The 25,125-nt window shown below is 44.6% G+C and overlaps 1 protein-coding gene across 1 annotated transcript in view; it reads right to left on the bottom strand.

The window, feature by feature from the left end:
• LOC146812057 (arf-GAP with SH3 domain, ANK repeat and PH domain-containing protein 1-like) overlaps positions 1-25,125 on the bottom strand; it is a 1,117,518-nt gene that overhangs the window by 581,175 nt on the left and 511,218 nt on the right. Inside the window, exons 9-10 of the mRNA XM_085619062.1 lie at positions 12,819-12,905; positions 3,290-3,390 (exon numbers count right to left, since the gene is read on the bottom strand). Coding sequence (XP_085475188.1) covers positions 3,290-3,390; positions 12,819-12,905 — 188 coding nt within the window. The remainder of the gene's footprint in view (positions 1-3,289; positions 3,391-12,818; positions 12,906-25,125) is intronic.

Below are 25,125 nucleotides of genomic sequence, written 5' to 3'. Positions count from 1 at the left end.
CTTGACGAATCCCCCCGAGACTTTCAGGGTAAGAGCGGAGCGGAGCGCCCCACCTATTTTGAAAATTTTGCGAGGATTCGTCAACCGGCGCCAAAGTTATTCCAAATAGAATGTTGCGGATTTCCTATGGAAGCACGGTCCTAACTATAACTATCTACTGGCGACCGCCAGTAGATAATGTATATATATAACAATGACATTCTAGAAAAAAATATTTATGTATATAGTGCAAAGTATCCCCAGTGAAAAAATTATTTGTGTATTTGGATGAGTATCAGGGTAAAAACAATTAGTGCTTATTGCACTGATGTAAACCACTCCGATCTGCGGGGGTAATCATCCGAATATTATAGGGGTCGAAACGCCGTCGACAATAATTAAAAGCGAACCATTCAAAAGTCCCTATTATTGTATAAGGAGGCTGCTTCTATTGTTTATTAGCCCCTGCCTGGTGTTACTTTTTTGTTGTAAAAAACTGTTCTAGTGCTTTACTACGTATAGTAAGAAACCCAGAAATTGGTGGGGAAATCTAGAGAGGATGGATTGTTCTCTCTGTGAATGATGTGAACCAGGTATTTTTCTTAATACTCGCTACGCTATTAACAATATTTCTACATCTATAAATCACAATAATATGGGGGAAAGGGAGACATGGGACACCATTTTGAATTTTAGGGTTGACATTAGAAAATATTTATTTAAAAAAAACTGTAGTACGTTAATTGAAAAGCCCTCCAGCAGAAGATGTAAATGCAGCAACAGTCACATTTTTTTTTAAGACAATTAGGCAAAAGACAAAATAATTACTCAGAAAGCTAGTGTATAGTTTGGAAGCCCATAAGGTTTGTTGTATTGAATGTCGACGGGATGCCCTTCAAGCTAGGTTTCAGATCGCTTTCAAAATCAACTTTTTCAGTGCTAAATCCCTTGTTTCAAAGCGAGTAGGCTGGATTCCCGCCCAAAACAGAACATTATTACGGGAATTTACAGCAAGCCACGTGCCCCAGGAAAGCTTCTGCAGGGTCCAACACTTACCTGAGGGAGTGGAGGAAAAAACGATTTTTGCACTTGTTGATCAGCGTGTTGTTTTAGCACTGGGCGGTCGATACAAATGCTGCTTGAACTTAATCTAATCTAGCCTATAGAAGAAGCTGTTGTTCTAAAAACACACTTAGAAACGTAAAGTTCTTGCCTCACGCTATCCGTTCGAGCTGATCGCACTCCTAGAAGGAGCTTCTGACATTTTGCAAATCACAGACCTCTGCAGGGATGACTTTCATAAAGACACAAATCAGTCTATAAAATGCTACTTATTATATAATCGCAGATTCTTTCCGGTGTATGCACTTTGAGATCTTTTTTACTTTTTTTACCTGAATTTAATGTATTGTATTTGACAAGTATTTATCTCTTGTATCACTTTGGACTATTTCACGATTTATATCTCGTTCTGTTTCTATTCATTTATTTATTTTTTGTCTGCAATTGTTCTACATTTTTAAATAAAGCTTTTTAAACAAAAAAAAAAAGACCGAAATCAGTGATTAGCGAACAATGCCACCAGAAGAGACACCCTTAATCCCAGGGTCCTATCCTGGGTGCAACAAAGCCCCCCTGTATGCCAGCTCCTTCCTTTGTGTGCTGAACAAAACTTGATTGACAAGAACAATTTCTCATGCATGCAGTATTGCCCAGCAAAGGTTCCAGGTCACTGGAACACACAGATATACTGAATAACAAATAGTTTGGTAGCTACAGTTCAGAGCCTATATTACCTTATCCAGACAAATTGCCCAAAAATATCATGCCCGTGGGATTTGTCTCTTCATGGAATCTGACCACACAACAGTACTAATAGTGTGCCAACCCGGGGCAGTACAAGCGATGATTGTGCAGAATCTCACAATTCAGCACAGCGGTAGCCGCATATAAAAGGCAAAGGGATCTGTTTTTCCAGGAATATACCAGTTGGCATAACAAATCTCTGCACACTTTTTCAAAGTACAGAAAATCCCTCATACCACAGTTCTAAACACTGCAAATAAATATATATCCAATATTACTTCATTCGTCAACTTTCCAATGGACGTAATGGTGGATCATCCTTGCTAGGACTTGAACGTGTGACTTGTAGATCTCCAGTATTTGAAAGACAAGTGCTCCACTCTCTGATCTCCTTGGAGATATTTACCCTGATTCTGCTCGGATCATTTACTCTTTTGGACTGATTATATCAAAAAGAATAGGTAACAGCATGCCAAAGTATGTGGACTCGCCTTGGAAAATCAAGGTAGAAACTGCAAGCCATTATCACATGTAACCCAGGGAAGAAGCCAAGAGCACACATGGTGCTGCAGATACAGTTGCATTTGGACCCATTGGTTTCATTACTGAACAGGCGACTGCCAGAGAGGAACACTGGTCACAGCAGGTCATTGGTCAGGTCACTGCTGGTGCTGCCTGCAAATTGTTTGGTCCAGAAACCACTGCTCAAATTGTCCTGCCCGCTACAGCATAAGCACTGACCCCCAGCTGTAATGCTGCCAGCGAGTGTGGCTGTTGTGGCCACCTAGACTCACGCACGCTCAGCAATTAGAGTGCTCAGAGGCTGCCCATCACCACGAGGGGTGACTCCATGAAGCTTGAAATTTGTGGGGAGCCATGGCCGCCTCAAGCTCGTTAAGGGAAGAGATCGCAAAGTCTGCAATTAGGTTTGTTCTTCCTCACGTGGCCTCACCACCAAGTTCGGCCTGTGCTCTCCCAACCTACCTTGTCTACACCTCAGCCATGAGCCAGCCCCCCAGCTTCCATTATCCAATGAAAGGCTTAGCCTCAGGCAGCAGACTCCGGGATGAACTGGCAATAGGGAAGACAAGTTAGTGGTTGATGAGGATTTCATAGAGATGGAACAGGCGTGATGACATTATCACTAACGTGATGCTATGCATTCAACCAGACTGGACGGGGTGGACCCGCCTGGGAAGATATACCAGGCCAGCATCCATCCAGGGGGTACAGGATTAATTTAATTCTCAAGTTGGACAATTCATATTGAGACTACGACCTGCAAAATCAGAAATCCAAAGTCCCGGCCTTGTGAAATAAGTGATAGTCCTCAGCAATGGAAACCACTGGCTCTAATTAAGCACTGGTGCACAAACGATTTGCGGCATCAGTTCTTGGCTGTTTTAATTTCCCTATTCGCCAATAATCCCCATAACTTTTTCTGAAAGGCAGTATGACCCACCACATACACTGTAGATTCGCCTGTGCAGTGCAGCACACTTACCCATCGCTCTTTTTGCACAGGTACCCGGATTTCTCGGTCCCATATTGTTTGTTTCCCTGCAGTTGGTGCATGCTGTATGCCAGCTGTTTGCTTATGGAATCCTGACACAAAACAAGAAAGAAAGACATATTAAAGACACGTGTTGCCTTGGCATGGGGTGTGTGGGTGTCGGGATTCAATGCAGGAAGTGACAACATGAATTCTGCAGCACAGAAAAAAATATGGAAAGATGATACGGAAGCACCCAGTTCAACAACATAGGACTTACCAAACAAGCCAAAAAAACGTTTCTGATAACCAGAATGACAAACGGTCCTGTGTACGAATATGTACAATTGGCCGTCTTCCAAGTTAACCAGGGTATGTGGTGGCTTGTGTTTTCCCATAAAGCAACACAATCTATTAAATCAAGTGCAGTTCAGATACACGTGTTTATGAGTTTCTATTTTTTTTTGCCGTGGCGTAGCTAGGCCTTTTGCCGCCTATGGCGGTCCAAGCTTTTGCCACTCTGCGGCGACCGTAAGAGCGGGGGGGGGCTGTGGATCAATTCCTGCTTTTGCTGCCCCACGTGGCTGCAGGTAAGAGCTGGGGTGGGCGGATGCCGCCGCCCCTAAATCACATGCCGCCCGGGGCAGACCACTACCCACCCCACCCCCCCTAGCTACGCCACTGACTTTTTGTCACCAGACAAAGTGATGGATAGTTTGGATATGTTTCCTGGTTTTATAGTATTTATGTATTGAACATTCTCTCTGTATTTAACATATTTAATTACTGCTCAGTTTTCTGCATGCTTTTATATTTGCTCTACTATTTGTGAAAAATACACCTGCAAATAGTATATTTCCTCATAAACTTGTATTGTGATTGCACCACTATTATTCAATATAATCAAATGGTCCACATAAAGTCCATCAAATATTCAGTTGTCCATCTTTATTATTGATTCGTAATCTTCCTGTTTATAGAAAACAAACAGCCTACGCGTTTCGTTCTCCACAGAGAACTTCTTCAGGGCTGTAAAATTAAAACATAGATAAAAACCAACATCGTTTGTGACAAACATAAATATACACAACATGTAAACATATACAATACCACATTTAAATAAAACACTTGAAATACAATACCACATAAAAAACGGATGAAAGTACAATAATCATCCCCATATGAACCAAAATGGATTGTGTCAATAGGTTCAGTCAAAAAGAATCGACCCATGTATGACCATTCATCAATATTGACCTCCCATAAATTAATACTGAGAATATTACAATTTTTGGAAGGACTGTAATGACAATATGCAAACGATAAATTGGCTGAGATTAATGCATACAGTTGAACTCTCTCTTACCTTATACGTTCTTTCACCAACCCGTGTTTATAGTTTGGCTACTGTTCACACTCCTTACATCTTTCCTTGTTAGGAAGATTACTTTTTATTGTTATAATTCTTGGAAGGAGTGTAATGGCAGTATGCAAATGGGAAACTGGGAATCTCCTAATGGTATCTTTTGGGGCTTTGGCCCCAAATGGTGTTTGTCTAAAACTCTAGACACTAATATATTGTTTCATGATGGTTAATTTTGGATTAGGTAATACCGCGATACTTCTACTATAATGATGGAATAAGAACTGTACGGTGACTATCATATCACAATTGCATTGGATGACGCCATAATAATGATAATTTGGAAGATGGCTAACACATTTCCCTCAACCTAGAAGGTAGGTTGAGCGTTACATATTTATGGTATTCCATATATAACATGCATATATTTGTGACGTTCTTTTTGGTGATTCCCCCTTAGTTTATTATATTTTTTCGGTTTCTCGTTACGCTTATTTCCACAGTTGATTTAGATCTAACGGGCAGATAGGACGCTTTGGATTAGGACGACATGGTCACAAATTTTATATCGGCTTTTTCGTGACAATCAGGAATGGTACGTTGTTCTGATGTGGTTATTTCTTTTTGATTTTCCCTCTCATTTCCCTTTTCTTTCTCTCCTTTATCTTCCCTTTTGTCTTTTTAGTAATAACAAGGCATGTATAGTTTTGCATGCATAGCGATGAATGTCTACAAAAATGTCAACCATGCAATAAGATTATTGTTGAAAATTTAATATTCTGGTTGAAATAAATGTTTTTGTTTGCTCTTAACATTTCTATACTTTACATACATATGGGCAATGGACGATCTGATTCTTTCTGGGAAACTCGGTATTAATATATGGGAGGTCAATATTGATGAATGGTCATACATGGGTCGATTCTTTTTGACTGAACCTATTGACACAATCCATTTTGGTTCATATGGGGATGATTATTGTACTTTCATCCGTTTTTTATGTGGTATTGTATTTCAAGTGTTTTATTTAAATGTGGTTTTGTATATGTTTACATGTTGTGTATATTTATGTTTGTCACAAACGATGTTGGTTTTTATCTATGTTTTAATTTTACAGCCCTGAAGAAGTTCTCTGTGGAGAACGAAACGCGTTGGCTGTTTGTTTTCTATAAACAAGAAGATTACGAATCAATAATAAAGATGGACAACTGAATATTTGATGGACTTTATGTGGACCATTTGATTATATTGAATAATAGTGGTGCAATCACAATACAAGTTTATTTGCTTTATTGGCCCTGTTTTTCAGGGTGGTTCCTTTGGACAGAGGGTGCCTTTGTGAGTTTGCACACAGAAGGATCTTTGTTTTTGGTGGAAGTAATTCTCTGGTTTAACTTTTGTAATTGGTGCCTCCTGCCTAGTTGGTTCTCTGTCCGGTTTTGTTTAAAGGAGTATATTTCCTCATTATGTAACAGATCAACACAGAGTCATACGTGGCTCCCTGGTTGGGCTATAACACAATAGGAAGACATATATTAGACATTAGTATACACACATAAAACATAGCATGAAGGCACAAATATACATAACTACAGCTTTTTGCATTTCATTCGGAAGCCTTGTTCTTGATAGGGTCATTTTACATATAAAATGTTTGGAATTAGGTCGCCATTAACATGTGAACACGCAAATGCTACTTACTGTGTATTATTCAGGTTTAAATTGACCATAGTTAAAGTAGGCTATGTATTGTATGACTAACATTTGATAGCCATCTTGTTTTATGTCATTTGTGTATTTTATTCCTAGGAGACGCTGAACTGACAATGAATGAGTCATTTTACATATAAAATGTTTGGAATTATGTCGCCATTAACATGTGAACACGCAAATGCTACTTACTGTGTATTATTCAGATTTAGATTGGCCACAGTTAATGTAGGCCATGTTTTGTATGACTAACATTTGATAGCCATCTTGTTTTATGTCATTTGTGTATTTTATTCCTAGGAGACGCTGAACTGACAATGAATGAACCTGATGGGTCTTTGCTTTCTGTCCCATGTGGATTGTTTTCCTTTAAGTGACAGCTGCAGAATGTTTTCATTGGCTGCTACTGTGCGCCTGTACAGGCTGGTCCAATGTCTCTCGGTTATTGCAGAGGACTGTAAGTTTGAAGGAGGTAGAGAAACTTTATTGTTGAATGTGTATGGCAGAACCTTTCCAGAAGATGCTTTTGTCCCCTTCAGAGACAGCTTAGAGCAGAGTAGGGTGCCCTCTTCATGGAAGAACAAACTTACTTAACTTTTTCCTTTTGAGAGAATTTAAACGAATTTGTTCTTATACTTATATGACTGATTGATTTGAGCTTTATAATTATTAAATGCATTCATATATTGATTAATTGATTGACACCAATTTGATGATTTTAATTCTGTAAACCTTTTAACCTTCATGGTTTGAAAACTTAACCACTCCCTGTCCTCCTTGTTGAGGGTTAATTAAATGAATTGATTTGATGACTAACCTAAATTGTGGATTTTAATTGATCAAATAGCGCTTTATGTGCCCTGAATCTGCACAAAGAAGAGCCCTGACATTCTCTTTTTTCCTCAGTCCCATGCCTGTGAATCTGTGCAGGAATTAACCTGACAGTCAAAATCAACAGCACTCAAAAGCAGTCTGCAAAGAAAGAATTTTAAATTTTCCACATATAAAAACACACATATGCATGGAAATTGAGGGTTTTCTGTTTGTAGGCTTATACGTTCAGAGGGAATATTTTGGAATATCAATTAGATAAGTGATATACAGATGTCAAAAGTTGTTATTAGAAAAGATTAATTCCAAATCCTAAATAATTGCCACCAGACGTTTCACAATCAATGACCGCTTTATCAGGGCACTTCGTCAGGGCATTAAAACAATTCAAAAACACTAGTGTAACAAAACTTGAGGGGGGGGGGGCTGAAAACTACATCGAGCCCCCCACTCTGGATTCAGGCAAGAGCTGTCATGCCAGGGGGGCCTTTGGAGCTCAGGCCTTCCCCATCCCCGCACCGCGGGGGCTGCACGGGCCTTTGTTACGCCACTGTTGAATAAAGTATCAAAATAGGAGTCTGAACTTCATTTCTTAATTAATTCATTAGCTCACCAGGAGCCCTTTTTATCTATATTTATTGTGAAGTGCTAAGATTCATATATCACATTAAATTATCTATGTTATCAGTGCCTTCTTATTTTCTTTTAAAATGGGGTGTCTGGTGGTTGCAGCTGGTGAGTACTGGTACTTATTTTTTTATCATCTGATTTTGACCCAGGGCATGAGAGATAATGGCAGAAAAGAGAGAAAGAATGGGCATGAGAAACATAAGAAAACTATGAGAAAGGGAAAAGGCAGGGATAAGAAGGAACCTGCAAGAGTGAGATAAAGAGAGGGGAAGAGTGGGGCGGTGGAAGTAAGAGGCACGAGGTGGAAGCAGGCCTTTAAGAAACCCTGTGGGTTCCTGCACTTTTTATCGACTAACTAAGCACTGCTGTCACATATTGTGCAACATAAGCAACCCATTGTTTATATCATGTAAAATTGTCAAGGCTGGGCCCCATCCATTGCTCCGGGTAAGCACATGAACTGATGGCCGGCCCATCCTCCAATCCCAGGGATTCCTTTATGCTACCATCCTTCCATCAGGGGCACTCTAGAAAGCAGGGGAGTGGTAATACTTCTAAAAGATGATGTAAGAAAATACTAAAAATGCAGCTGCTAGCTAAATCTCATCTGGGCCATTAATTTTCAGAACTAATGCACACGAGGGGCAATATGGACAATGTGAACAAAGACATCGTAAGTGCTCCACAAGGCTGACCCACTTACTCTTCTGGACTTTGTGCAGCAACAGGAGCAGAAGAAGGAAAGAAATGAGATTAGACGATCATTGACTGATGAAGGCATGCAATGCTTGTTGAGGATGCGGCAGCATGCCTGGGAGCCCGGGCTTTCCACTGCGCGTGCACATGCCCACCTTGCTGACATCTATTCACTACAAGTGCTCACATTCATTTACTACGTGTGCCCAAATTCATGTAGTTGTAATGTCCTAGTCCACTCAATATAAGCACCTAGACCCATGCACCTCCTTCAGGGCCCAACCCCATGCTCTTGAGGGGCCCAAGTGTACAGGCCGCTCATTCTCACACTGATGTACCAGATGCGCAAACGTCTATGTAGGAGGAGCTCTACAAGTGCCCACATCCATGCCCCAGAGGGCACAAGTCCATGTGTAAGATGTTCTTTGCTTTTAAAGTGCCGCTACTCGTATTTTAGCCTTCTCTCATCCACCCTTCCTTCTCTCTAGCCACCCTTCAATAGCATTCTTCTCTCCATCCACCCTTCCCTCTCCCCATCCACCCTTCCTTCTCTGTAGGAACCCTTCCATATCTTTACATATCCTTCTCTCCATCCACCCTTCTCTCTATCCATCCTTTTATATTTTTATCAACCCTCTCCGTTCACCCTTCCTTCTCTCATCCACCCTTCCTTCTCTCCAGCCACCCTTCCTTCTCTCCATCCACCCTTCCTTCTCTCCATCCACCCTTCCTTCTCTCCAGCCATCCTTCTCTCATCCACCCTTCCCTTCTCACCATCCACCCTTTCCTCTCTCTAGCCATCCTTCTGTCATCCACCCTTCCTTCTCTCCACCCTTCCTTCTCTGTAGCAACCCTTCCATATCTTTATATATCCGTCTCTCCATCCACCCTTCTCTCTATCCATCCTTTTATATTTTCATCAACCCTCTCCATTCACCCTTCCTTCTCTCATCCACCCTTCCTTCTCTCCATCCACCCTTCCTGCTCTCCATCCACCCTTCCTTCTCCCTAGCCATCCTTCTCTCTTCCACCCTTCTCTCCATCCATCCTTCCTACTCTCTAGCCATCCTTCTCTCATCCACCCTTCCTTCTCTCCATCCACCCTTCCTTCTCTCCATCCACCCTTCCTTCTCTCATCCACCCTTCCTTCTCACCATCCACCCTTCCTTCTCTCTAGCCATCCTTCTCTCATCCACCCTTCCTTCTCACCATCCACCCTTCCTTCTCTCTAGCCATCCTTCTCTCATCCACCCTTCCTTCTCTGTAGCAACCCTTCCATATCTTTACAAATCCTTCTCTCCATCCATCCTTCTCTCTATCCATTCTTTTATATTTTCATCAACCCTCCCCATTCACCCTTCCTTCTCTCATCCACCCTTCCTTCTCTCCATCCACCCTTCCTTCTCTCCATCCACCCTTCCTTCTCTCTAGCCATCCTTCTCTCATCCACCCTTCCTTCTCTCCACCCTTCCTTCTCTGTAGCAACCCTTCCATATCTTTACAAATCATTCTCTCCATCCACCCTTCTCTCTATCCATCCTTTTATATTTTCATCAACCCTCCCCATTCGCCCTTCCTTCTCTGCATCCACCCTTCCCTCTCCTCATCCACCCTTCCATATCTGTACCCACCCTTCTTTATCTACCCTTCCTTCTCTGTAGCAATCCTTCCATATCTTTCCATATCCTTCTCACCATCCATCCTTTTCCCGTCATCCCTCCGTCCCCCCTCTATCCTACTTTTCACCATGGATCCATCCGTCGCTCCATCAGTTCTTCCATCCTTCTCTCCACCCATCGACCACTCCACACTTCTCCCATAATCCTCTGTTCTCCCTTTCTATGCCCCCTTGTTCTGTTTGTACCCGCCACCCCTCAGCACCAGACTGTTCTCCTGCAGTGCTATTTATGACTTCTGTTTGGATGGTAGTAATATATTACACACACTGCCACCCACTCCCCCACCCCACAAGGTGCTAAAGTGGGGGTCACATGACGCTCCTGGTGGTGTTCACATCCATGCACCAGGAGTGTGCAAACCCATGTATCAGATGCACACGCATCATTAGAGGAGAAAAGCACTCACCAGGGCAGTATAAATCCCCCACCTTTGCATTTGGAGACCCATCCCTGTGGTGCATGCACTAATAATGTTTGCGTCCTCGTCTATTACTCTCTAGTCAATTATCTGCTAGGCCCCTCCTCAGTGTATCACATGGACCCACGTTCGGGCTCGTGCATTACCAAAGACCATCTGCGTGCATCACAAGGTCCCACCTCCATGCATCCCAGGGGCACACATATGTGCATCACAAGGTCCCACCTCCGTGCATCACAAGAGCCCACCACCGTGCATCACAAGAGCCCACCACCGTGCATTACAAGGTACCACTTCTGGGCAACATAAGGGCCCACCTCCATGCTTTACAGTTGCACACGTGTATATTAATTACAAGTTCCCACCTCAATGCATCACAGGGGCACACATATGTGCATCACAAGGTTCCACCTCCGTGCATCACAAGGTCTCACCTCCGTGCATCACAAGAGCCCACCTCCATGCATCCCAGGGGCACACATATGTGCATCACAAGGTCCCACCTCCGTGCATTACAAGGTCTCACCTCCGTGCATCACAAGAGCCCACCACCGTGTATCACAAGAGCCCACCACCGTGCATTACAAGGTACCACTTCTGGGCAACATAAGGGCCCACCTCCTTTACAGTGGCACACGTGTGTATTAATTACAAGACCCCACCTCCATGCATCACAAGGTCCCACCTCCGGGCATCACAAGGTCCCACCTCAATGCATCACAGGGGCACACGTATGTGCATTACAAGAGCCCATCTCGATGCATCACAAGGTCCCACCTCCATGCATCCCAGGGGCACACATATGTGCATCACAAGGTCCCACCTCCGTGCATCACAAGGTCTCACCTCCGTGCATCACAAGAGCCCACCACCGTGTATCACAAGAGCCCACCACCGTGCATTACAAGGTACCACTTCTGGGCAACATAAGGGCCCACCTCCTTTACAGTGGCACACGTGTGTATTAATTACAAGACCCCACCTCCATGCATCACAAGGTCCCACTTCCGGGCATCACAAGGTCCCACCTCAATGCATCACAGGGGCACACGTATGTGCATTACAAGAGCCCATCTCGATGCATCACAAAGTCCCACCTCCATGCATCACAAGGTCCCACTTCTGAGCAACATAAGGGCCCACCTCCATGCATCACAGTGGCACACATATGTGCATTAATTACAAGAGCCCACCTCCGTGCATCACCAGGTCCCACCTCCATGCATCGCAAGGTCCCACCTCCATGCATCACAAGGTCCCACCTCCATGCATCGCAAGGTCCCACCTCCGTGCATCGCAAGGTCCCACCTCCGTGCATCGCAAGGTCCCACCTCCGTGCATCGCAAGGTCCCACCTCCGTGCATCGCAAGGTCCCACCTCCGTGCATCGCAAGGTCCCACCTCCGTGCATCACAAGGTCTCACTTCTGTGCAACATAAGGGCCCGCCTCCATGCATCACAGTAGCACACATATGTGCATTAATTACAAGAGCCCACCTCCGTGCATTACAAGGTATTACCTTCGTGCATCACAAGGTCCCACTTCTGAGCACCACAAGGTGCCCACATCTGTGCCTTATAAGGGACAACCTCCGTGCATCACAGTGGCACACATTGTTTAATCACAAGAACCCACCTCTATGCATCACAGGGGCACACATGTGTGCATTACAAGAGCCCACCTCCCTACATCGCAAAGTCCTACCTCCGCACATCACAAGGTGCCCACATCTGTGCATCACAATGGCCCAGCGGCCCGCTTATGTGCATCACAAGTGTCTACATTCCAAGCAGTACTCACACCTGTGCATTACAGCACCCCAAGCCGGAGTATGAAAGGGGCCCACCTCCGTGCACCCCAAGGGTCCATGTCCCCACATCACAAGGGTGCACATCCGTGTAGTAGTAGGGCCAACCTTTATACATCACCGAGGTCTACATCCATGCATTACGAGGGCTCGCCTCCGTGCATCAAAAGGACCCACCTCCGTGCACCCCAAGGGTCCATTACCATACATCACAAGGGTGCACATCCCTGTAGTAATAGGGCCAATCTCTACATCACCGAAGTCTACATCCATGCATGACGAGGGCGCGCCTCCGTGCATCACAAGGGCCCAGATCCGTGCAGCACAAGCACCCACGTCCACACGCGTGCAGTGGGCATGCCAGTCACCCCCGGGCGCACAGGGGACGGTGCCAGGCAGGGTCCTACCTCTTTGGGCTCGAGCTGCAGGGCGGGCTTCAGCTGGTCGCGCAGAGAGCACAGCTGCTTCTTCTCCTCATCCTGCCTCAGCTTGATCTGAAAAATGGAGCACAAAAATGCTGTTAATTAAATGTCCGAGGGAGTTTGTTTACCCGCGCCTCTCTCTGCCCCACTCTCGAGTGATGAGGCTGATGCTGGTATGGCTGAACTTTGCACTAGAGAAGGGAAGCTGAGCCCGCATCGGCGGTGCAAGTGTACTTTAAAGTCATAACGCAGCCATGCCTACATTTATCCCTACAACTGTTGTGGCCCCGGGGGAGGAGCCATGGTCAGCCTCTGTCCACAAGACGTTTAAGTGGCTGAGCTGGCTACGACGCCTGCTGTAGAACGTGTGCAAAGGGAGGGGCGATGGGCTCTGGACTCAGCCGGTTATCCTTTTAAAGTACATACATTAGATCCGATTTTGTTTTGAGTGTTTGGATTAAGTGAAATTTCAGGATGAGGCTGGGTGGGTGGGTTGGTTGCCGGTTTGGCAGCTATGCCTGTAGAGCTAGGAGCTGTCACAGAGCTCTCAAGTTTTGGAAATTGTTGAAAGTGAGAGCTAATTTGCATAACTGATGATATCAGAGCAGGTGACGTAACAACTATTTTAGTCAACGATAAAACTGAAAGTGACATCAATAGGATGCTAACAAAAGTAAACACAAAAATGTAAAATGAACAGAATAACACCAAGACCTCACCAAAGTAGACTCAAGAACTACAAAAAGTAGCAAGCTGTACTCTGAAATACGCAAAGTGGCTCCTGATCATCAAACGAAGGTTCTGGAACACCTCTGACGTGGGATCACTCCCTGAACCCTCCACAGCTCAACACAGTTGCTTTATACCCACAACAGAGCTCTTAAACAGATGCATTTAGAGTTCATTCACAGGCCTTTTCACCAGCTGTGACATCAAGTCTGCTTTGAGAGAGAGGCACGTTGCAATGAGTGAGAATTGAAGTCCCTCCAGTCGCCACAAGATGTCGGCATTTTCCCACCAAGAACTGTAGGGGCTGAATGGGCAGTGCCCACAATTCACCTATCACATCTGCAAGGACAGAACCAACCCCAAAACATGGACTACTTTCAGGGTTGGACTGACCTACAGGGCAACCAGGCAGTGGCCGATGGGCTGGTCTGACAAGTCAGTGCGCGGGCCTGTTTTTGGCTGTTTATGGGCCCGTTTCAAGGTCTGCAGGGTCAGTTCGTTTGTTGTTTTCACTGATATTGAAACAAACATTGCCTGGTGCAAGCACAAATCCATGCAGTCTTCCATACAGTGCAAAACACGCATAAAGCGTGTCTTTATAAGTTCAACACTGCCCCAATTTGCAAACGTTGGCCACTCTTTTTAGCTAACTGATGAACTAGTAGGGCCACTTTTATTTTGGTGACATGGCCTATTTTCTGTCCCAGTCCGACCCTGGCTGCCTTGGGAAACTACCATTGAATCCTTAAAATGGGACTGCAGGTCCAGCTTGAAAGAATAGAAACTGGCAGCTGCTCCTGCCTCATCAGACACTGGGTAGATAAAGAGGCTGTGAACCCCAGAGACAAGTCCTCCTAAGATGTTTCATATAGTGCTTTTCTTGAAATAATAATAATAAATACGATAAAGTACTCCCTGTCATACATTAGAAGGGTATTGCAAATCACAAAGGAGTTTCATGACCACATAGGTGAACACAGCAGAAGGCTGAGTTCCTTTATAAGGTTAGGAACTTTGCAGTGGCGGCCCCTGTGCTAAGGCGGAGGAGCGTTGCCCCACTGACAGGAGCAGCAAAGAAAGGAAAAAATAAAATGATAATAATGGAATGTTCTCTTTTTATTTTTTCCTACTGCTGAGGCAGTGTGTGAGGGGGTGGGGCGGAGCTGCAGGGGAGGAGTGGTAGAAAACTCCTCTGCACAATGACTGTTTGGTTGGCCCTCTCAGGCCGCCCAAAACAGTCATGCACACTTCTCTGTTCTCCATGCAGGTTGCATTACAGCCTGTATGGAAAACATGCCTACCCCTCCAACCCCAGGCTGAGCGCCGTGTGACGGCTGGCTTAGGGGTGGGATCCTGGCTGCCTGCTTCCTGTTCCGACCTGAAGTTGGACACAAGCGAGCAGGAGAGAAGACACTGGACCAGGCGGGGGCAAGGTAAGTTTTGTTTTATTTTAGAAAAGCAGCCCGCGCACCCCCCCCTACCCTGCGCATGCCCGCTCCCCCATCCGCGAGCCAGGCTGGCCGCCCTGGCAACTTTGAGGTTATGAACAGCAGGGGGTACTTTATCCCATATAATTGATGTTCACACCAACTTCTTTCCCACAAATCACTTAAATCCTTGCTTGGTGCATAGCTCTTTCATATGAAAAAGAGAGTACGTTTGGAAATATGAAGAACAAAAGTGGAACGACTAGTGCAAAATTAAACATTTAAAAAGCCGTTAGATATTTTTTGCAAAACAGATATTAGAATCACTTTAATACAAGCCATTTAAAAAAAAAAAAAAAAGCTACGGCACAAAATGAATGCGTTGCCATAAATAGCACTTTTCTGTTTGTCATTGTAAGTTAGAATAGCATTGGCATAGCCAATAGGTCTCGCCTTTGGGACCTTGTAAGTGTTTAGCCAGAGATATTGACTTTGCCTATGTCTTTAAGCTGTGCTGTACAGAAGTCTGCAGCATGCTGAAAAGTTATAACAAAGAAGTGTCAGAAGCATTTTTGTTACCTTATCTATGACCAAGTAAGCATTATGTACAACTGAACGACCATATTAAAAAAATATTAACAATAAATAATGTCTTGAGTTTTTTTTTGGTTTTTCAATGCTGGCAACTTCTATCTGCCTGTCCCAATGGTTGATTGTTATGTTTTTTTTTGTTAGGGGGGGAATAAATAAGAGGAGGGTGAAGGTTGGGAAATAGTACCTGTATAACAGTCAGAGAGAGAGTCAGTTAGTCAGTCAGTCAGTCAGTCAGTCAGTCAGTCAGTGAGAGAGTCAGTTAGTCAGTGAGAGTCAGTCAGCCAGTGAGAGTCAGTCAGTCAGTGAGTGAGTCAGTGAGAGAGAGACCGAGACAGTCAGTCAGTGAGAGAGAGAGAGTGAGAGTCAGTCAGTCAGTGAGAGAGAGAGAGTCAGACAGTGAGAGAGAGAGCGAGTCAGACAGTGAGAGAGTGAGAGAGTCAGTGAGAGAGTGAGAGAGTCAGTCAGTAAGAGAGTCAGTCAGTCAGTGAGAGAGTCAGTCAGTTAGTTAGTCAGCCAGTCAGTCAGTGAGAGAGTCAGTTAGTCAGTGAGAGAGAGAGAGTCAGTGGGAGTCAGTCAGCCAGTGAGAGTCAGTCAGTGAGTCAGTCAGTGAGAGAGAGAGCGAGACAGTCAGTCAGTGAGAGAGAGAGTGAGACAGTGATGGAGTCGGTCAGTAAGAGAGTCAGTCAGTAAGAGAGTCAGTCAGTGAGAGAGTTAGTCTGTGAGAGAGTCAGTCAGTGAGAGAGTCAGTCAGTGAGAGAGTCAGTCAGTGAGAGAGAGAGAGAGTCAGACAGTGAGAGAGAGAGAGAGTCAGTCAGTGAGAGAGAGAGTGAGAGTCAGTCAGTAAGAGAGTCAGTCAGTCAGTGAGAGAGAGTGAGAGAGTCAGTCAGTTAGACAGTCAGTCAGTCAGTCAGGAATAAAGAGAAGAGACTAGTAACCACAGCAACATCTCTGCAAACAAGCAGCAAGGGCATATGCGGAGCACTGACTGCTTCAGGTGGCTTTGAAGCTCTTAGAGGCACAATTCTAGTAAGGGGCGTGTCCTTAGTCCTCAGAATATAAAAGACAGGTAGTCTCCCTATGAAAAAGCGCACTCTTCTCTCCACTTCTTCCCTTCACCTCCTGTTATCTGGAGATTGCACCTGTGTGGAGGAAGAGAGACTTCAGCATTTTTAGAAACAGGCAGCTCGCAAATGAAATTGCATCATGGCATGCCTGTGATGTCGAGTCTCTTCTCCAAACTATACCTATCCAAACTAGATCTTCAATGGCATATCAAACAGAAAAATATGTAGATCCCTCAAACTTGATTTTGTGAATACAAATGTATTCGTTTCACTGGGGTCTATTTTTGCCTAAAGATAAACATAATTCTAATCCAAACTGAATGAAATGTCCTACACTCATTTACTTTCATAGAGCTAACCAGTTAACCACATTGTGTTCTCGAAGCAATTCTCTGGCGCGGTTCTATTGTCCTTGTACCAATTTATTTACACCAGCCAGGGGTGCACGTCTTCATAGTGGTCTGATCCTTGTGCACACGTCTTCTGCCACCTGACTGACAAAAGTCACTCTGAGTTGGCATATCTCGACTTTTAGACTTTAGCCATCTTGTGGGCTCAAAAATCTCCTTCAATAACTATGTTGAGAATAACCTCTTGAAAGCAGCCTGGTAAATCAACAGTGGGTTGACGTTGATCCTAAGCCCTGAACCTGGAGTGTTAATGTTTTTCCTCCATGCTTTGCGCAGTTGAAAATAAGCTGGACAACTCACTTGCCGCTATCAGATCTTGGGGGAACAACCAATTAAGTATATTTTTGCAAGTAACCTGGACAGTCCTCCCCACAGACTCTGTATACAGTAGCAAAGGACTGAGTGCCAGTAGAGCTCTTTCAGGACTGCGGCTATGTGACTTCCATTTTCTCAGGTTCAGGCAGAGCTGCTGCTTGATTTTGTATTCTTTGAAGAGTGACTTTGCAACTCCAATTTGATGTCATTCGTTAAGAAGTGAGAGAACCCTTGTCAACATGTTTTATTCTCAAAACGTTTTATTGTGTCCAGTTTATGATTGTATGGGCCCCCTAGTGGATATGAAAACTCCTGTTCGGTGCTCAGGCATGCTTAGCGTCTTGCCTATACTTAAAAAACATAAACAACCCCTGTGCTACTCATATTAGCCAGGAGAGGTTGACCGAGAAAGAACTGAACCATAACAAAAGTTTCTTACTGATGAGCTGAAGACATACGATTGAGGCTCTTCTCCTGTATTCTGTTACTTTAATCTGCTGTGTACTGTTTTTATACATGAAGCACTTCCATGCCAATGTGACTAGAATGCTCTGTATACGCATCTGTAAAAATGCATAGATTTTTGGGCATAGCTGAAACTGAGTGCACTAGAACTGGGCAAATTAGATTTTGATTATGTTAAAGTACAACCCGCCTGTGACTGACAACCCTTGATGCTTCAGTCACAAAGAATCTGGTCGATATATTGAGTGTTGCATAGAATAATGTCACTCCGTTGCAATATCGAGAGCACAACTCCCATTAACACAACACTCCTACCGTACACACTGGTGTTTTGTGTAGCTCTCCTATACTGAGATTTCTGAACAGTAATTTGAGGCTAAATTTAGCGGGCCGAGCGACACTGTAGCTTTTGGAAATTTGGAGGTCCAGCACCCCGGAAGCCAGGGGCCAGCACTCGGAAAAGAAGAGGACGAGCACCTGGTTAGGAGAACAAGTTACAAAATGCGACCCTCAGTCACCTACACTACCTACTAGAAAAGGGCGACGAGCACCGAGCTACACATCATTGTAATTTACAATCAACTGTTGTGTGCATACACTGCGGGCCTGTTTATTGCAGAACCCGCTGGTAAAAATGCAGCAAAAAAACACACGCACGAGCGTGTGAAAAGCCCTGAGTGATTCCGAGAGGTTGTTTTCTTAGAGCAACGCATGCGCGCTGCTCTGGGCTCGACCTAAAAACAGAGCAGAAGAAAGAAATGCAACATTTGTTTTTCTTTAAACAGCAGCTTTTTCTGCTCTGTGACCTAAAAGGTGACTGGGTGTGTTACAAGTCGCCTATTATAAAGAAATTAGAGACAGACTTTTATAAAGGAATTGCAGAATCCAATAAATTATACTACTACTAATAATAATAATTCTATTAATAATAACAATAAAATATATACTAAGTACAGGGGCCCACAGCTTTTCTATCATTGTCCTGCTGATTGTCAGGGTTGATGGCTACCAAGACTGCCTACTCTTGATTCCGCCTCATGCTTCTTTCTTCCACCACCCTACATTTCCAGTCTCTTTAAAACACTCTTGCAGTTTCTTTTTCCCCTATACTTTCACACTTTGCCACTGTTTTTCCTATATTTCTTCTCCTGCTTTTTTCTCAGTTTTCTGCCTTTCTCCTTCTTGCTGTGGGTAAATGTCTGATGATAACAAACAAGTCCCAGTCCTCAAAAATGCGTGCCAATTCCAACCACCTGCAGCCACTAGAACAAATTGAACTGCGTTTTCAAAGAATGTAAGGAGAAAGCTGAAAGAAGATATAGAAATCAAGTTTTTTCGAACTAAGGTATCTTAATTTGAATACATGGGATGCGAGTTGTAGAATAATATAATGTGCTCATCGGAAGGTAAAACAAGCATTGTTAATGAACACAAACAAATGGGACAATGTACACAGTAAGATGAACAGAAAGGAACACACAAATAGGACAAACGGTGAGAAACACACATAGGAATTTGTGGTGAAAATAAATGGAAACAACCAGACATGGAATACATAACTACAAATAGCAGAGCGCAAACAAGTGTAGACACGTACAGTAATATAAAAGGGCAAACAGGTAGGACACATTAGGATAATAACCATTACATTAAGATTATTTGTAATTTTAAAGCAAACACAAGGAGATGATGGACGGAGCTCTGAAACTTTTCAGACACTCACCCCCCGTCACAGATCTGGGTTGAATCCATCATCATTCTTTAGCTCACTTCGCCTCCCCAGTTCAGACACAGCTATATGCAAATGACTCTTGACCCAGTGCCTCATGGGAACAGTCCAGCCCGAACTGCCAAGCCATGTCTTCCCTGGACTGGAAACAAGCATCCTGGGACCAGTTTCGGGCTAACAGCCCTCATCAGCCAAGCTACCTTGAATCCAGTGGCAAAGTGAGCAAGGAACCCACATCTGGGCATTCCCTGCCAACTTAGGACAAACAAAGCAAACACAAGGAGATGATGGACGGAGCGCTGAAACTTTTCAGACACTCACTCCAGTCACAGATATGGGCTGAATCCATCATCGTTCTTTAGCTCACTTCGCTACCCCAGTTCAAACACAGCTATATGCATATCAGTCTTGACCCTGTGCCTCATGGGAACAGTCCAGGCCTAACTGCCAAGCCATGTCTTCTCTATACCGGAAACAAGCATCCTGGGACCGGTTTCGGGCTAACAGCCCTCATCAGACCGGCTAGCTTGAATCCAATGGCAAAGTGAGCAAGGGACCCACTTCTGGGCATACTGTGCCAACTTAGGACAAACAAAGAAAGCGCAAGGAGATGATGGACGGAGCGCTGAAACTTTTCAGACACTCACCCCCAGTCACAGATCTGGGTTGAATCCATCATCCTTCCTTAGCTCAAGACTGATTTGCATATAGCTGTGTCTGAACTGGGGTGGCGAAGTGAGCTAAAGAACAATTATGGATTCAACCCAGATCTGTGACTGGGGGTGAGTGTCTGCAACGTTTCAGTGCTCTGTCCATCATCTCCTTGTGTTTGTATTTGTAATTTTAGGCACTTTGATAGAATTTATTGTCTAAATAAAGTATTTTTTAATTGAATTGAAGGTAGGACACACGTGTTATGCACACAGGCACATCATCCAGGTACACAAGTGTAAATAATTAAAAAAGAAAAACAAGTGCAGGATAGCCTTACAGGGTGAGATGATCTTAGGAGTTAATGATTGATAGGTATCCTAGGAAGCACCAATGAAGGCAGTATGCATTAAGCAAATAACATACTTTAGCAAACTACAGGGAAACTTGCCCAGGACATACTCTGCTTACTCTAGGGAACTTGGTCAAGCATCAATTTGGTTTGACCAAAATAGGGAAAAATATGTTTTTTTTAATTCCTCTTCAAAAAGATGATACTTTATTTTATGTTGCTTTTTTAGGGTTTGTGGGCAGACACCTTTTAGCTGCCTTTTCTTGAAAGGAACCATTGTGGATCATACCACAACTTGCAGTGGGCTCTGGGCCTGCCCCCTGCATACCATTGGTTAGTTTTCTTGTCAATCTTATTTGCTCGTTTCTAATTCAGTGGCATTTCTTTCTCATCTTGGTTGTATCCCTCTTCTGGAGCATAGCTTATACACAATCCTTTTTATTGGATGACTTGTATCCTTCAATTGCTCACATTCAGGGAATTACTACTTTCTTTTGCTTTCAGCATTCCATAAGAGTGCTTGTTTTTCTTGCTCTCCCTCCTGTGTGCTGCCTTCCCCCTGCAAATATCTGCCCTCCCGCTGTGCACTCCAATTACTCCATTTTTCTGCCACCTAAGCTCATTCATTGCTTCTCCCAACTCTGCTTTTTCTTTTTATTCCCCGCCTCCTGCCTCAAGTTCCTTTGTTGCTCCCCAACTCACTCCCTGTTAACCCCTCCCCATGTTGACTTCTGCTCCACCCGTCCCGTCATGGTCCTTTGAAAAAAAGACATAAGTTGTTTTAAGAGGGCTCAGCAGCGGTCCAACGCTGCCGGTCAGCTTCATTTTTAAAAAGTGCTTTCGCAAGATTAAATACTTTTTTCAAATTTACTTCACCAAGTGCCATTTGCCATCTTGGAGGAGATAAATAAAAGGAAACAAAATTGTGGTTGCATCATGCTGCGTGTGAGCACATGCATGGTAATGTCTGGGCACACATGCCATCATGCTTGACCACCACTACATCATGATGTGTACAAGCATATGCACGAATACGTCATTGGGCTCTTTTTAACATTCTTTTTCTTTGGCTCATCCTGCACAGCATGGACAAAAAAGCATTTCTTTTTGTCAATACGGAGCAACTTCAGCACTTAGCGTTGAGAAAGCCAAGAGGTCAAAACAGACTTTTAGGCAGTGACTGGGTCAGTGCTTGTTATTAGGTGGATTTTAACTGGTCGGCTCATTTGGTTTTTTAGGTCTCGCCTAGCGTTGCAGCGCGTGCGCTGATCGCTTGGCGAGAACTATAGTTTGAGAGGAGATTTCAGAAGGGGACTCGAAGCCCCGCCCCTCATTTTCATTGGCTTGCATCACCATTTGTGCTAAACGGTGGCCTGCCATTGGAAATGTTTTTTTTTTGTCACTGCCCTTTCTCCTTTTCAGACGGCCCATCCGGACAGGCTCGTCTGCTTCACGGCTCTCACGAAGCAATTCCTTATATTTAAGGGGGCCATCTGGTTTTAATTAGCAGCGGCGCGCAGGGGCCATCTGTTTCAACCAAAGACCTTCACGCCCACCCTCTCCACAATGCGCTCCGGATCTTTGACAGGAAGTTTGCAAGAATAGCGCCGCTGTAAAGGGCAACATTACAAAAGACCAAGGGTGTATCAAGACATGAATCCAACCAGTATTCTGCACCATTACTGAATTATTCCGAAACATCGCCTATCGCTGGTGAATCTTATTAGAGACAGTGGACACCCCTCTAAGGCACGATGGATGAACTCACCAATGCTTCTTGAATACCACTCCCGGACTCCGTGGCTTCTCAGACATATTATAATCAGTCGTCTAAGCAGCACTTAATACCCACATTTAGCCCAACACAGATGTTTCTAATGTAAGTCAGATGTAGGAAATGAGCAACGGGGATAAACGTATTTGTCCAGGATCACACAATGAAATCCAGTGGGAGAGCCAAGATTACAACTCACAACTGCTGCATGCGACGCCAGAAGCGGAAGACTTCAGTGCAGGGGGTAGGGTGAGGCTACGAGTGCACTATCGGCAGAGCATGGCGGCGGACAGAGAACTGAACGTGGACAGCCTCATCACCCGGCTGCTAGAGGGTGAGTCACGGATGTTAGTGCACGGGGACTTTACGGAGTGGGAGGAGGGTTGCAAACATGGGTGTAGGCCAGGGTGGAGAGCTGTAGTAGGAGGACATGTACGGCCTGCGCTAAGGTGGAAAGAAGAGGGGATACACGGAAGAATGGACGAATTCCCCGGGCTCTTAAATGCATTCGACTGTTGCAGCCTTTCTAATTTTGATTCTGCAGTTACTTGTAATTCCATTCACCGCAGTTATCATAGCTTTTTCGACCTTCACGCCCACCCTCTCCACAATGCGCTCCGTATCTTTGACAGGAAGTTTGCAAGAGTAGCGCCGATGCGTGCAGCGCTGTAAAGGGCAACATTACAAAAGACCATGTGTGTTTCAAGACATGAATTCGACCAGTATTCAGCACCATTCCTGAATTATTCTGAAACACCGCCTAGCGCCGGTGATTCTTATCAGAGACAGTGGACACCCCTCTAAGGCACGATAGATGAACTCGCCAATGCTTCTTGAATACCACTCCCTGACTCCGTGGCTTCTCAGACATATAATCAGTCATCTAAGCAGCACTTAATACCCACATTTAGCCCAACACAGATGTTTCTAATGTAAGTCAGATGTAGGAAATGAGCAACGGGGGATAAACGTATTTGTCCAGGTTCACACGAAGTCCAGTGGGAGAGCCAAGATTACAACTCAGGCATCCACAATCTAGGATGGGCACTTTACCCACGAACACCACATAATGTTGGGAAGTACCCAGGACCGGAATGCTGCATCGCAAATAGCACAATAACACATTAGGCCAGCGCTCGAGGGGTTAGGAGGTGGTCAGGGTTCACGCTGACACCATGCATACTACTGCCCGGACGCAGACTGGCCGGCACCATTGCTCATTTTGTCTCCTAGAGGCGAATGACCCAGTCCTTGGTCTCTGGATCCCGGAACACTCAGGTAGCCCTCCCCTTCTTGGGCTAAGTGATACTAATACCAGTGGGGGGTTTACGGCTGTGAAGGAATTTTGTGGTTCAGAGGAAAGAGTGCAGAGTTGAGGAAGGTCCCGTTGTGCCGTGTATTGTATTAACCGTTAGCGCAATGACTTAAACTGGCGCAGCACCATGATCTTGTCTACAAGACAGATACAATATCCCAGAGTACAAAGGCAGGGTAGATGTAACATCTTCAGGCTAGGTACAGAATTGAAATCCCTTACATCACTGGAATAACAGGACAGGTATGTTGTGAACACAGTGGCAAGGCCTGTTGAGACCTCTTCTATCTTGTTATTATTCAACCCTATTACCAAGGATGCACTCGCCTCAATGTGCCAGTGACCCCAAATGATCCGCACATGGGTCTCCATGTTTGCTGATCCCACATGCCCGAGTCTCTCAGTGTGCTTCTGCCTCGGGTGTTCGTATGATCCGTATCTCAGCATGTGTGCGCCTCTACTCAGTGTGACTGTGTCTGGTATGTCGGCTAGTCTGCCAGACCCAAAGCTTCAGTGGGCCTGTGACTCAGTGTGCCTGCGTGTGAGAGCATGTGCTTCGGTGCACCCGTGTGCCTCTCTCACGGGGTGCCTGTGTTTCTCAGCGTGTGCATGCATGTGTGCTCGTTTGTAGTGCGCTTTCTATGTATGTCTGTATGCGGGGGTTAACATGGGGGTAAAAGACATTGTCATTTACAACGCCATTACCTGATTAATGCTTCACGAAGGGAAAAAAAAAACGATTACATTTTCAATGCCAATAGCTCAAAACAAGGTCATTGCGAGACCTATTGAATTGCAAATGCTTGTTTTTTCTCTTTTTGCGGTCTAACTACTGACGGCTCCAGCGGTCTTTCGTAGACAGTATTATATACAATACTACAAAGAATCAGCCATTGTTCATGGATTGATGGCTTTCATGTCAATCTCAGTTCTCCGCTTTTTATTGATTGGTTTCTTGCATATTCTCTGCATATGCCTACCCTACAGCATATCTTGCTAACCTTTGCTTTTGAATGGCTGGGGTGCAGCCTTTCACTGCTGACGGCATGGAATTGCTTTTTCCTAAAATGTCATTACTTGTTTAGCACTCCGTGGAAGTGCATGTCTTGGCAAGTTTGCGCTCTTTGCTTTGCTCCCCCTGGCTCACCTCATCTCCCACTCTCCTCGATGCTCTTCGGCACACGGCAGTGCGCCAGGTGCCGGGTGGCAGCCTTGGTGATTGCCTGGATACTCAGTACCCTGGGTCTCCCCTGCCATATTCTCTCCTGAAGCTCCTCTGGACTTGGTGATGCAGGATGGTAGCCACTATTGTCTTTGCCAATGTAGTAGGCGTTTAAAATCCTCCGGCATAGGCAAACCAATAGCAGTGACATGCCGTGTTAACAGTATAGAAAACAATGAAAACATGACATTCTATACTTTCAAGGTGATCGTCACGTTTCTAGGGCAACACATGTAATGACGCAA

The sequence above is a fragment of the Triturus cristatus genome, chromosome 7 (genome assembly GCF_964204655.1).
Source record: "Triturus cristatus chromosome 7, aTriCri1.1, whole genome shotgun sequence".
Taxonomy (NCBI): domain Eukaryota; kingdom Metazoa; phylum Chordata; class Amphibia; order Caudata; family Salamandridae; genus Triturus; species Triturus cristatus.
This window is presented reverse-complemented; position numbering and strand designations above follow the sequence as displayed.